At 39.3% G+C, this 14,143-nt stretch overlaps 1 protein-coding gene across 1 annotated transcript in view; it reads right to left on the bottom strand.

Moving 5' to 3' along the window:
• CNTNAP2 (contactin associated protein 2) overlaps nt 1-14,143 on the bottom strand; it is a 1,013,892-nt gene that overhangs the window by 18,740 nt on the left and 981,009 nt on the right. Inside the window, exon 22 of the mRNA XM_041425209.1 lies at nt 1,244-1,474. Within this exon, the coding sequence (XP_041281143.1) occupies nt 1,244-1,474 (231 nt within the window). The remainder of the gene's footprint in view (nt 1-1,243; nt 1,475-14,143) is intronic.

Genomic DNA, 14,143 nt, shown 5'->3' with positions numbered 1-14,143 from the left:
AGAGACATACTGAAACCTTACAGTAGCACAGCATGGCAGCAAGGAGGGAATGGCAGATTTTAGAGAATGGTACTGCTTGTATTAATGTGTGGGATCCTCAGCTCTATAAGGACCTCTGTCTCTCCTTAGAAACAACTGCCCCACTTCTCTGCCAAAGAAGACATGAAAGGAAATGCTGCAAGGAGTTCCTTGACACTGCAAGGAAAAAAGTCCTATACAACAACAAACCAACCCAACCAACCAACCAAACACCCACAAAAAAACAAACCTCAAAGGTACAACTTTGACATGTACTTCTGAGAAAGACATATATACCTGCCTCCTCTCATTTAAAAACTGGCATATGGATCCAACTGCAAGCTCAAAAACTAATCATTATCAAAATCAAGTTTTTCCTCTAGCATTTTAATTTTGTACCACTTCAAAAAACAAATTTGCCGGGACAGGTTCTAATTTGTACTCTACAATTGAAATCAGAATGAGAACAAAATGCAAGGGAAGCATCAATGTATGCCTGACCCTATAAATCTAAAGGTAACCTGATACTCAAGAAGCAAAAGAGAGAAAAAAATCCTCTAAAGTTAGCCACAATGTATATTTTCAGGGCCTGTCAGTCACAAAGCAGGGTGAGATTTCTGGGATCCGCAAATTGTTTTGGCTTCCAGCATTTTCAGCACAAGATGAGTGCCACCATGACTAATGGGATTTTCGATTAAACACGGCCTACAGAAAGTAGACGTTCCAGAAAACAAAATCAGCACTTTACATAAATGCATTTATGCCTAAAATTAGATTTACTTTTTTTTTTTTTTTTTTTTGTATGAAGCTGACTGAAATATACTCACTTATTAGGGATACAGTATAAGAAATGCTACTGGACTTCATTTATATATACTTGAAGCTTTTTGTTGACTACACAGAAAGTGCCAGCACATCAGTTAGGTCAAAAGTCAACATTTAAATAACCTAATAATTACAGAAAAGAAAAATAAAGCATAGTATTTGTAAAAAAAAGAAAAAAAAAGAAAAAAAAAGAAAAAAAAAAAAGAAAAAAAAAACCCTCCTCTGTAACTGCATTTAAAAGTAGGGGCAAATTTCTGTCATTCCAGTTTTGCATTTCCTACTGTGATTACAGCCCTAGAGTCACCTATCAATCATTTAGCTCTCATTTTTGCTTTTCTTTACAGAGGAAGGCAGACAGGTTTCTTCTCTGAACTGCTCCACTGAGTTAATGTGACCTTACCTGAGTCTAAGTGCCAGGGGTCGGTGGCGGCCGACATTGGTGGGATGGTGAGTGGAGACGCTCCGCAGTTAGATTCCACCAGTTCTCCTTGGATGTGGACGTGGGAGGAGGCGTTGGTAGGTCTCAGAGCTGCTTTGAGTGGAGCAATCTGGTTGAACTGGACTCTTGATAGGCAGCCAGTGAATCCTGGGGTGTTGTATTTATATATGTCTTGGTCAATCTTCCCAATTTCTATGGGAAATGGAAGAGGGGAAAAAATTAATGAAAACAATTCATTGCTTTGGAAAGTACAATTGGTCTGAACACATTGATTCCCAGAGCTCAGTTCCCAAGTCCGTCTCTGAAGGAGACTGAGTTTATGTCAGACCCTGACAGGTTTCTTTACATTTCATTACAGATTAAAGCTGGAAACCTTCAGGCCTTACCATGACTCGGTTTCACTGCTATGCTATCATTAAAATAAAAGGCTGGCATGAAGGAGTCAGTGAAGGAATCATCAAAGAACAAAGGGCCAGGAAAAAATTCTGAGAAGAGTATTGGAAGAGAAGGCAGAAGGCAGAAGGACAATCTTGGCCAGTCTTTCCTCCGAGCTGAAGCCACTGCTGTGAGAGATGCCCCTTCCTTAGCCCTGGTCTATTGCCCTCTCGGTTCTCCTGGGGAGGCCAGGACCACTTGTGGTCACTCCTGTCCCTCTCCTGTCTCCTCATGAGGAGACCAAGTGTCCCTTCACCAGGAGACCAAAGGTGAAAGGACTTCTTGGGTCCCTTCTCCTAGGAGCCAAGCATTCCTTCGCCAGGGAGCCAAGCTTCCCTTCACCAGCAAGCCACGTGTCCCTGTGGCCTGAGGTGGAAAACCATCCATCTCCAGTCTCCTTCCTTTATTCCCCTGCAGTGCTGAGACGGGGCAGAATCTCATCCAGACCTGCTGAAGGCTGAGGGAGCTGAGACGCTGCTGACAGTCACTTTACTGCTGTGGGCTGAAAGAGATTAGCTGGCAGCTGGTATCCATGAGCTAAACAGAGGGCTCTGCCACCACTTTTTAAAAACAGCTGCTGTCCCTCAAAGTTGCCCCCCAGGTAGCTTTCTCCCTTCTTAAACACCAGCTAAGATGACCCTAAAATCATGTAAAATGCCTTTACTACCCAGGAAACTAGCGTCTGCTCCCAGCTCTCTGAATTCTGCCGGGACCTGTTGGAACAGCCTGAGTCACAACCAAATCAAAACTGTCCCCCTCTGTCAGCTGTCTGCATTAGAGGGGTATTAACATTTCAAAGCCTCTCTGCAGTGTCTAATATAATATTTACAAGACAGTGGGGAATTTGGATTCCTTTCTTCTGTGGTAGCACAGAGTGAATGAAAAGAACACATGGAATCATCATTGTGCTGTATGAAGGACTATTACTCCAGAGGCACCAAGATACTTCCAACCATCTTTCCCTGGGTCTCTGGGTTAATGCCTGGCCCTTGAAGTCAGTGGAAAAAGTCATACTGAGCAAAGAAGTAGAGGGACAGAGCAGACAGAAAAGAGGGAGCAGCATCACGTTATTCAAAGGCAATCTTTTCAGATAGGAACAATGATAATTGTTGAAAAATTTGGTTTTTGTAGAAAAAAATGCCCAAAAATTACAAGATTGTGTCATAAAAAATAAAGGAAGAAAGACAGAGGTGGGGAAGAAAAGCTTCTGAGAGGTGTGAAGAGGAAGTGGGAAAGAGTTTTACTTTAAGAATTTGGGGTTAAACTGGGAACCAAACTACATCTGGGTTTGAATTTTGCCACAAAAAAAAAGAAGAAAAGCCCCTGAAATTATTAGAAAATGCCTTACTAATCTATTGGAAATGTCTGTATTCAGTTCTAATGAAATCAGGGACAATTATGTGAGGTCTAAGCTGTTTAGTGTCCTTAAAAACTAGCATGATGTATATGTCAGTGCTATATTCCTCCGCATACTGAGGGCTTGGTATCAGGGATACATACATGGAGTTCCAAGGCTACAAACCAGACAAACCATTTAATTTTTGGGGTTTACACCCTAAGCATGTAGTGTGAGAAATCTGGTTGAATAGGGTCAAATCTAGAGCATGACTGAAACGACTTCTTGGTATTCACATGGAACTAAGACTTTTTCTGTCTTTGCAATCATGTGGGAATGTTAAACATGCAACTTTTAAGTACCCCTCATACCTAGCACAAGGGCACACAACAAAGATGTGAAAATTACTTGCATTAAATCATTATACAATCCACTATACAGAAATGGATTTTCTAGGACCTGCATTTTCCCTTCTTTTTCTCACTTGAGAATGCCTTTTCTTTGCTAGTGCTTATCCAGCCTGTATTAATGCTACACATTTCATGAGCTGGCAGCGAGCAGTGACTGTCACCTCTGACAAAGTGGACACATCCTCAGGACTCACATAAGGACTAACTTAAATGCTTACAATAATTGTATTAGTCACATCCAGCTCTCCTTTGAAAAAGTAGTTTGACCAAACCATTAGCAACATCTCCTTCAAAAATTTGATTGTAAGTAAAAAACCTCACCCCATGCATGGACGTTTTCCACAGTTAGTAGAAAAGCTGTACAAAAGCCAGTTCATGCATTTGAATGCTACCTGCAGACCACATCACTCAGACAGAGCTCCTTTCTGACCAGAATATTCACTCTCTCTTATTTCAATAAAATATTCATGGCATATTCAGTGAAGAGCTGCATTTTTGAATAATCCTTATAACCTAAGAAACAATTACAAGACTTGTCAAACACTGTAACCACTGTTGTTAACAGTTTAGTGATTTCACTCATTTTATCTATTCTGTGGAGCTTCATGCAGAAGCTAATAGCTCCCACACACAATCCTGACTGACAAGAACAAAGACATGAATATGATTCTGCTAATTTAACAACTCCAGTGCCACGCTTCTCTAACTCCGTAAATAAGTGATGGATACTAGGTACTGAAAGAATTAAAAAAACAACAACAAAACTCCCCAACCTAACAAGGCACCTTGCTAAAGACCCACACTTTTTGTTTAAAACATTCTACAAGTGATGGCTGTGAAAATCATCCCATGCAAATTTCCTGCCAGCTAACATCTCATCAGTGCTAGAACAGTATAGATCAGCTTCCATGACTGTGAACATGTTCCCGCCCCTGCATGTCCCTTGGGGCTCAGCACACTGATACCCTCTGATGTTAGGCCATTACACTTTGTATCCCTGTGCATTTGAGCCTAATAAACCTATTCCTGGGGAGTGCAGTGATTGCAAAATGAAATATGTCTTTCTTCTCATGACTAAAATTCAATTTTCTCCCTGTAACAAAGAGGGGAGAAAATCAAAAGATGATTACAATGACATTATTTAAAAAAGGGAAATGTACAATGCAACTACTTTGCATTATTCCAATTTTTAGCAAATAAGCTGGTGGAAAGTCATATAAATATTACAGCATACAGCATTACCCAGTAACAACATTTATATTATTGCTTTCAGATTGGATGCAACAATCTCCTGCTGGAAACTTTCCCTCAGGTATATCTGTAATGAAAGACTGCAAAAAAGTCACAAGGCCCTTTTTTTACTTCAACCCGTTTTAACCATTTTCTGCCTTGATCACACAACCTTCTGACATGAGATGAAGGCCACAATTACACAAGACCAGTCAGGTGAACCCATTCCAGCACAGATGCATTGCAGTGTACAAATCCTTAACACTAAGCATTCACACAACTGCCCACCCACATGAATTAAACATTTTGAAAATTTATAAAACATGCACATGGTATGCCAAGAATTTCACAGATGTCACCTCATGTCTTGTGTGTTATCATTCGCTGAAGATATCTTTAACATCAATTACTTGTTATTTCTGTTTTGCTATTTCTTTAACAGTAAAAAGATATGGGAATTTAATCCTTAGTTGCTAATTTTGATTTCAGGACTTATTTCTCACAGTTGTGGCAGAAATGTGCCACGTAGTGAGGAACATAATACTATTTCTGTCTTGGAAATTATGTGCCACTACTGAAGAAGCACTTTATCCACTAGGTGAAAAGATGCAAAGAACATCTATTTTCAAGCATATTTCACAGAATCACAAAATATTCTGAGTTGGAAGAGACCTACAAGGATCACTGAGTCCAGCTCTTAAGTAAATGGCCCTTGTGGGCATCAACCCACAATCTTGGCACTATGTGCACCCAGTTCTAACCAACTAAACTTATCTGTGACACAAGGCACCATTAATGAGTACCCAACATGCTGAAATGGATTATTTTATGAATCTAGAAGAAAACAAGCAAAAATAAGAAATAAATTATATTGAGGACAACATTGTGGCCAGACCAATGCAAAAGTGGCAAATGTATAAGTAGCACACAGCAATAATAGTCAGTGTAATTAGGTTATCTGTTTTTAAGCCTTTTTGCCCTTATTACATTACCTGTAGGTGCAGTGTTGTGGCTTCTGCCTAGGCACTATTACAAGAGAAACCAATAAACACTTTGATTCAGATTATTACCCAAGCTGACCTAGTCAGTATGCATCTGATGAGCTACTTGCAGAAGTAGACACATGGCCAAATACACTTTTTATCTACTATCTCTCCCTTTTCTGCTTTCCATACTTATCCACTAAAAGATTTATAGAGTAGCTCAAAGGACCATAGAGCTTCTAATAGCACAAGAAGTTACTGTACTGCTGGAGAGGTCTGGCTCCACTTAGTTCTACCATCTATTTTTTATATATTCTTGTAGCAACTCTTAGAAAGACAAGAAAAAACTGAGAGCATGATGTAGCAGAAAACAAAGATGATGTGTTTGGTCCCACAGCTCTTGCAGTAGGTTTTGCATAGACGAAGAACAGCTTCCTATTTATGTAAAGTTCCCTGTGTGAGTATCCTAGAATGTTTCACACATGCACAAGGTTCTGCAGCACAAAGCTGTGCAATCCAGCACAGTACTGTTCCAAACCAGTATTGCTGTGCCACATGTGGAAAGCTGGCCTTGGACTGTTACACATGGACCTTGGAAAGCAACAGAGGAGAGAGAACCAGCCACAAAGGAAGTAAACTTACAAAGCATGTTTTTATTAAAAGTACGTGCTGAGCATCTTTGCTCAATACCTCCTTGCTATGTAGCTGAGCTGTGCATTTGTTTTTCTTGATGGGCTCTCAAATGCATATCAATACAGAAAGTTATAATAAATTCTGAACCTTGAACAATGTTCCTGACATACAGAGATCAAGACATCTATTTATAGTAAATTATGTTCCATTAGGAAGGAAATGTAAAAGAACACGAAGTACAGTTTGTGAGTATGTGCTACAATGTATGAAATAAATATCCTCTTATGAATTCCCTTGGAGTTTTCCAATGGAGCCCTTCAAAGTAGAAACAAGGCATAACCAAGAGTACCTGTTCTTGTTCACCAAGGCTGTCAGTAAATGTAACAGCCATCTAGCTCTTCTTTCTTTGCTGGGTGTGGGAAAGCTCTGCCCAAAGTAGCACATGGTGGGTAGGGAGAAATAAAGCTCTGTATGCTGCTATGATTTTGGTCTTGACAGAGGTACCTTTTAAACAAAGTAAAGTCTCAGAAGCACAACCAAAGCCCTTTTGAATTCAATTTGCTAAACAGACTACTTCTTAATACAATTTACACAAGACATCATTTGAGTTTTGAAAATGGTGAAAAATCTAGCTGTTTGGATTTAGGACAATGACTCATTTATATGTGCCCATTTACACTCAGAAATATGAGAGCTTAATGATTCTGGAAAGCAAGGAGCCACATCAGCACTGGGAGAAGTTCAGCTTTGCCATATGGTGGTATTTCTGGCTGAGCTACCAGGCTGCTCTGCTGTTTCACTGAAGAACAAGCATCCACTCAGTGGGTAGACAGAAGGTAATCCATTAGCAATCTCCACAGCCCTTCCGCTAGTGGTACTAAATGGAACTTAAACTGTACAATATTTTAATAGACTGTACAGGTGAATTCACCAATTCAATTTAATGAACAACTAATTGCTTTTGGGTCAACCTTAGTGATAGATTTTCTCCTAGAAATTAAGTACCATATGCCCCCTTGTTCCCTGTATTCAGAAAGATACCTTGTTATGTCACCCGCTGCCCAAAGAGCAGCTCAATCAGCATCTCAAGCATCTTTCTGTTATGGCGTCAGGCTCCACATAATAGAAAGCAGTTTAAACTCTCCTGAAAGGAAGCTATTGATTTCAAGAATTCACAGTCCACAGAGATTACCAAAGTAGTTTCACTTACTTGAAGCCCAGATGAGACGTTCAGTGCAACAGCAAATTGTAGCACATGCCAAAACTTGAGAACTGGCCCATGCCCAAGAGAAAAAATGAATTGGTTTGGATCCCAGTCATTGGGAGAACCTATCTGGGGTGGCATATACCTGCTAGACCAAAGCCACAGGGCTAAGAAAGTCCATGTCAGGAGCAGTTACTACACATCCAAAAGAGGGATAACACCAGGGAAAGGGAAAATTACATTCTGACACACTGTCTGGGTCTTCTGGTGAATATCCTCCAATGTGAAGAGGGATCATCCATTTACTATCTGGCTGTTTATAACTCCTCTGTCCTAAGAGCAGCAATTTCTGTATAAAAACACCCAAAAACTTGTTAATATCATTTAATGTGTAGACAATGTGTGATTTTAATGATGCTAATTACTCGCAGTACAAAGCAGAGAAGCCAAACTCTCAGAACTACAATTAAGGAGCTGTACTTAATGTAAAACCTCAAGATGTATGGGGACTGAGCTGAGCTACTGTAAAGACTCTTCATGACCCTCAAATGTCCCTGGCTTTTAATTTCAGCCTCTGAAGTAAATTTCAGTAAGTGGTACAAACGAAGCATAAAACATAAAATAGGGACCCCATTCATTACTCAAAACTGAACTAGTACATGCTGCTTTCTGGACACCAGTGGAACAAGGTGCTCATTTATGGAGAAGATGCTCAAGGGATGCTGGTGGCACAAAAGGGTGAGCAGCCCCCGAAAACGGGCATCTGATCTTCACAAGTCCCAAGTGCAAATGGCTACCAATGAGACAGAGCATACCATTTAAATAAAATGGAATACAACAACCAAGTGCTCCTTATGCAAAAATTAAAATCCTGAGTAGCAGATGGACTTTTTAGTCCACAGGTCTGCAAGGGCCAGGTGATATCCAGGTGCCTCCCCACCTGTCCCCTTCCCATCAAGTTAATACAGTAAAGCTGTGTGTGGCCTCCAGCCCACAGTGTTGGGAAAGCCATCCTGTTGCTCCCTCTCCTGCAGCATGACATCTGTACCCTTCTCCCTACAACCATGATCAGACCCTGAAGTCAGAGGCCTCCAGATATGTCTACAACTGATTGCTTTCTAGAGCCTTCAGGTTTCCCTCACAGTGTGGCCTTATCCTGTGACATGATCCTCTGTGGCTATTTTAACTTTTTCTTTGTAAATTTATGTTACTTGTTGCAACTCTTCTGCTTTCCTTTCATGAGATGTTATAGCTTGCATGGAATAATTTTGTTTAGATGGTTTATATCTACACCAGCAACCCCACTGACCATGCACTGACACACAGAGAAGATGCTATTTACAGTCCGTGAAGCACTGTGCCAGAAACTGAGGGATTTAACATTAACGTAGCAGTGCCAACTAACAATGTTGCACAGCATATGCATTGTGCTTTCATGTGCTGTCTGACAGTCAAGAAATGGCCTTTCCACCTACGGTACAAGCAAGAGGAAAATGACTTATGAAGACTGTAACAGCTCAGTGCACATTTATTTGCACCAGTGGCTTTATTAGAATTGCCCAAACAAAGGCCATTCCTTTATGAAACATTTCTGATACTTTCTGCACAAGCTAAAAATCATTGAACTGCGTGAAAAACACACAGGATTAGAGAATCTGAGCTGGCTGGAAGCTATGCTGCAGCCCTGGAATGCTTCCAAACCCCAGTCCCTGGTAGAGGAGTTATGGCTTTCAGGTCACACTGTAATAGAGACAGTAAATCACTGACATGAAATACACTCCTATCAGAGTCCCATTATTGCAGGAATAATAAAGACTAGTGCTGGACTGCAGCTCCTCTGTCAAAAAAGGCACTGTGAAGAATGCTGTGAAATGGAGATGTTATTTGACAACAGCCTGTTTTCACATTGCCACAAATGCAAGGGGTTTGAGAACAAACTGGGTTTTTTTCCCCTGCTCTTTTGTACTGATGATGTAATTATTGAATGTTTCAAGATTTTATACTGGATGTATGATTTCCTTAAATCTTCCATTTTAAAATGCCACGTGTTAGCCAGCAACAGTTATCATTAAGAAATTCACACTGCTTTTAAACAAAAAGGGAATTAACTGATGCTGCAATATTCTTCGCAATTGCATTATAAATGCAACAAAAGCAAGGCCAAGAGTAAAATTGAATATCCTTTTCCCAAGGAAACAAGTAATTTTTCCACATTTTGCTACTGACTTGCTGTATGACCTTGATTGAGCCACTTTAGATATTCATGTCAAACTCTGCCTCTCCCTCTTAGCAGAACACAGAAATTCTCCCAACTCTGCAGCTGACATCTTTCTCAAGGTGTTTTGAGACCTAAATAAAAAAAAAAGTATGGGCATTACTTTTGAATATTACAATAAAATGAATTTGTTTTCTTTTAAACACACCTCAAACTTCTCATGACTTTGGAAAGGTAACTAATGGAGACAAAAGATTGTAAGGCACATTTACATAGATAGAAAAGAAAGTTCTCCCAAGGGTAATAAAACAATGAAAAATCAGAGCAAAAGAGAAGAAATACTAAGTGTCTAGAGATCCTTTGTTGCCAATGAACTATACCCAGCATGTAGATATCAGATGGAAGTATTGAATTTGGCAGAAGCTTTCAAATGTTCCCACTCAAGAATGGCTGCTGTGAAGCATTGAGCTGGGGCCAGAATCTCCATGGGAGCAAACAATCAACTCCGTGACAATGGGACCAAAATTCCCACTGGTTTTGTGGAAGGAGTTACCTCTCTGTATACTGCCCTTTATAACTAATGGTGAGAGCGAATATAATAATTTAATAAATTTCTGTATCATTCTATTCTTCTCTAGAGCACTAATCATTCTCCTTGGGCACCAGAGACAAAAAGCTCAGGCTCTTGTTTAAAGGAGAAGTTCCAAATGTAGGGAGAGTTAAGAAGAAAGGCCATTCACCCAGATGATGACCTGAGCTGACAGAACAGAACACTAATATTGTTCACTCAGGCTGCACCACATACCTTGGCTAAAAACCCTCCTGAGAGCTGATGGAAACCTTTTGATCGAGAAGCAAAGTGCTCAGCACACATGGGTGTAACCCACCAAGCAGCAGGAATTAGCAGTTCTCAAGGCAAAACTGCCTAAGAAGTACAAGAGTTTGTTTCTAGAACAATTTTCTTTTTCTACCCCATCCTCTATCCTTTTGACATGAAGCTAGAGCAATCAGATCACGGGTTGAGGGCAGCAGAACAGCCACCACCAGGTGTTTCATCCACAACAAAGAATTAAAATGTTTTATCTGCTTTATTTTTCTGTAGGCAGGCTCTAGGCAGAGTGAGAAGAAGTGGATGATGGGGGAGGAGAAAAAATTATACAGACAAAATTTCTTTAAAAAATACAAACAACCAATTTAAATGACTGACAAAATGACTAAATAATTTTGTCATCATAGAAAGTGCTACGAAAAAAGGATTGCTATTACAGACAGAACATCCTCAGAATTAGCTGCTACCCTATATTTCAGCAGGATTTATAAACCCATTCTAATTTATACTCATGATAAATATCATTGACAGCATGCTTCATAACTCTTAGAGAAGGCTATAAAACACATACATTTTGCATTACTATGCAAGAGAAATATGCATAGTTTTATTCATATCATTTGTCTAAATGTGCTTGTACATCATAGGGAAGCTGGCTGAAACACAACACAGAAAATTCTTTTCAGGCCAGAAAGTAAATAAATAATCAAATAAGTCTTTTGCAGTCTGTAGTCAAATGTAATGTGTCTTGGCCAAAGTCCAGTGCATTTAGTTATACAGTGCTTTTGTTACAACTCTATTAAAATTAGGTAATTTCAGTCTTCCATTACTTTGCATTTTAATGGGTACTCTCCTATGACTACCTGCAAATGACCTCATAATATACTTTTCATTCTATATCACTAGCCTCAAATATCTTAGTAAAACTGCAGTGTCATCAGAGTGGGCAGGCTGAAATTCCCACTCTTGCCTCATTCTCCCTTGCTTATATTAGTCTCACTTGGACATGGTAAAAATGCTAGAATAAGATTTGAAGATCCATGGTATGTAACTAAAACTAGAAAATAATTTTTCAGTAGGATATTATTTTTATTTGTATATCATTTATGCCTCACATTAACCTTATATATTCATAAAAGTTGTTGAGGGTTTCTTTTCTTTTCTTTTTTTTTTTTTTTTTTTTTTTTTTTAAATAATTAGAAAGGTAAATTATCTGTAATCTGTTAAGAAACCACTTTTAGGGATCTTAGTATCACAAAGATAAAACTTCCTCAACAGTTTCTCATATTTTTTCTATTGCAGCTATGACGTTGGATTTCAATCCAATGTAATATTTAAATAGAAGTTTTTTTCTGGAACTGACACTTTTCAGAAGATATACACATTTGCCACTACTTCAAAATACCTTTACTTATTCATTAAGAAATGAATGTAGCAAGCCTGAAAGTAGCAAGCAAATGAAAAGCAGAAAGAATGACAGCAAGAATAAGAATGCTATAACTTAGTAGGCAATTTTTTCTTACAAAATTTTCCTTCTGTTTGCTTTACTTCTTTATTAGCTATTTAATTATTCTCAGATCAAACCATCCATGGTTTTGTACAGACAACACCAATCTAGCTGTAGTACTGAAAACTATTTTAACAATTAAAAAAAATGTAGGAAAAAAATAATATAGGACAGTGCAGGGGAAAAGAATTAATTTAATTTCTTAGAAGCAATTTCTTCTATGGTTGGGGTTTTTTCCAGTATTGTATGCTTCACATTTGAGGCTGAACAATTTATATTTGAACAATCTCTATTATGTTCTTATTTTCTTTGTTACAAGCATAAAATGCACTTTTGCATTTCCTCTGCTGGAAATGCTTATGTGTAATAAATTCACTTCTGCAAAGTATTATAATTTGATGCACGAATTACCATAAAAATATCACAGCCACATAAAATAGATCAATGACTTATCTAGTTCATTGTTCCCCCTCAGAAATGGAAAGTGACTGATATTAGCTGATTCACAAGCAGTAGAATAGCATGAGGCATGTAAAACGATCCTCTCTCAGAGCACCTTTTCAGCTTTCCGTAAACATGGGCTTTAAACCTTTCTCAGAAGAATCTTGCCTTTTGCACTTAGCTACCAGAACTGTCTCCCATGAATGTGCCCAGTCCTTTCAGAAACCATTAACACTGCTGACCTTCTCAGCTTCCCACACCAGTGAGTGCCAGTGCTGAACTCCTCACTCTGGGACAAATAACCTTCTGCAGTTTCTTGCGGTTGAGAAAACCACTGCACACCTCCACCACTGTAGGACCATCCTGAATCAAAATTTGGGTGGACCAACTATATCAACCAGAAAGAGAGCTCTCAATCTTTGAGAGCACTCAGTTAAGAGTGTCAAAGCTCAGCATAAGACTCTCTCCACCTTTAGGCAGTGGAAATTATGATTCATAAAGAATGAAATGTAAAAGGATTACACTGTGTCTGGAAACCAAAAATGCTTTCTTATTCAATAAATACACTGGAGATAGAAATAGGTGCAGTTTGATGCCAGCCAACAAATTTCACTCCATGAGAAACAGTAAGGAATATGTATAGTAAAACTGGACCTTTATTGCTTTTGAAATCACATCCAGAATATTACACTCCAGGCATGCTCACCGTACACAGCTTTTTCAATTTGTATGATCTGTTGAGTCTTATTCAGCAGGTAATGATAACAGGCATTTTGACAAAAAGACAGAGCTGGGTGTGTGGAATGATGATGGACAACCCTGAGGAGACAACATGCATGGACTAACTCAGTGATTATCTTTGCATCTCATCAGATGGTGTAAACTGAACATTTCTAGGTGGGCTAAACCAAACTGTGCACTATCAATATGCTTTATCATTATTATTACATTGCATCCAAGCATGGAATGATGTGCTGAAGTAGTATCTGAGGACACAATGCCATTTGCAGTATAATGGCTTTGTTAACAGCTATAGCATGTGCTCCCACCCAAATAGTGAAGCAGAGCTTTGGGTGTTTCATATCCCAAATATAATTGATTTCTTTAGAGGGATATATAACCCTTTGATCAAGCTGCAATAAAAATAAATATAAAAATATTGGAATTCTAGGATCTTGTTACGCTTGCTCTAGCAGACAAATGCATTAAAATAAGACATTAAGTTCAAGATGCTGTACTGATAAAATACTGTCATTTGCCTAATTTTCTTCAATGTTGTACATGATTAAACATTTCGTGTCGCATCGGCTGGATCAGACAGCAGACATGTCCAAGACAGGACCGCTTATTAACTTGCTTCTTTTACAACCAGATCGTATAAAAATAAGAAAAAACTTACAGGTGGATCGCAGCAGCAGCGCCAGCAGACGATCTAAACCAGATCGCCCTTCTTCCTCCCTTCGAGTTGCCCCTCTCTCCTCCCCCAGCCCCCGATGCAGAGGAACCCCAGGCAGACACGAAGCGTGTAGGACAAGGTCGGGAATCCCCAAACCCCAGACGGACACCTCGGACACGCCTCGCAGCTTTGTTCTGGCGCCAGAGGTGCGCTCACCTGTCTGCAGCCGGCTCCCGGCTCCC

The sequence above is a fragment of the Onychostruthus taczanowskii genome, unplaced genomic scaffold, assembly GCF_017590055.1.
Source record: "Onychostruthus taczanowskii isolate IOZ18803 unplaced genomic scaffold, ASM1759005v1 scaffold88, whole genome shotgun sequence".
NCBI lineage: Eukaryota > Metazoa > Chordata > Aves > Passeriformes > Passeridae > Onychostruthus > Onychostruthus taczanowskii.
The sequence above is the reverse complement of the archived record's forward strand: the minus strand, read 5'-3'. Positions and strand labels throughout refer to the sequence as shown.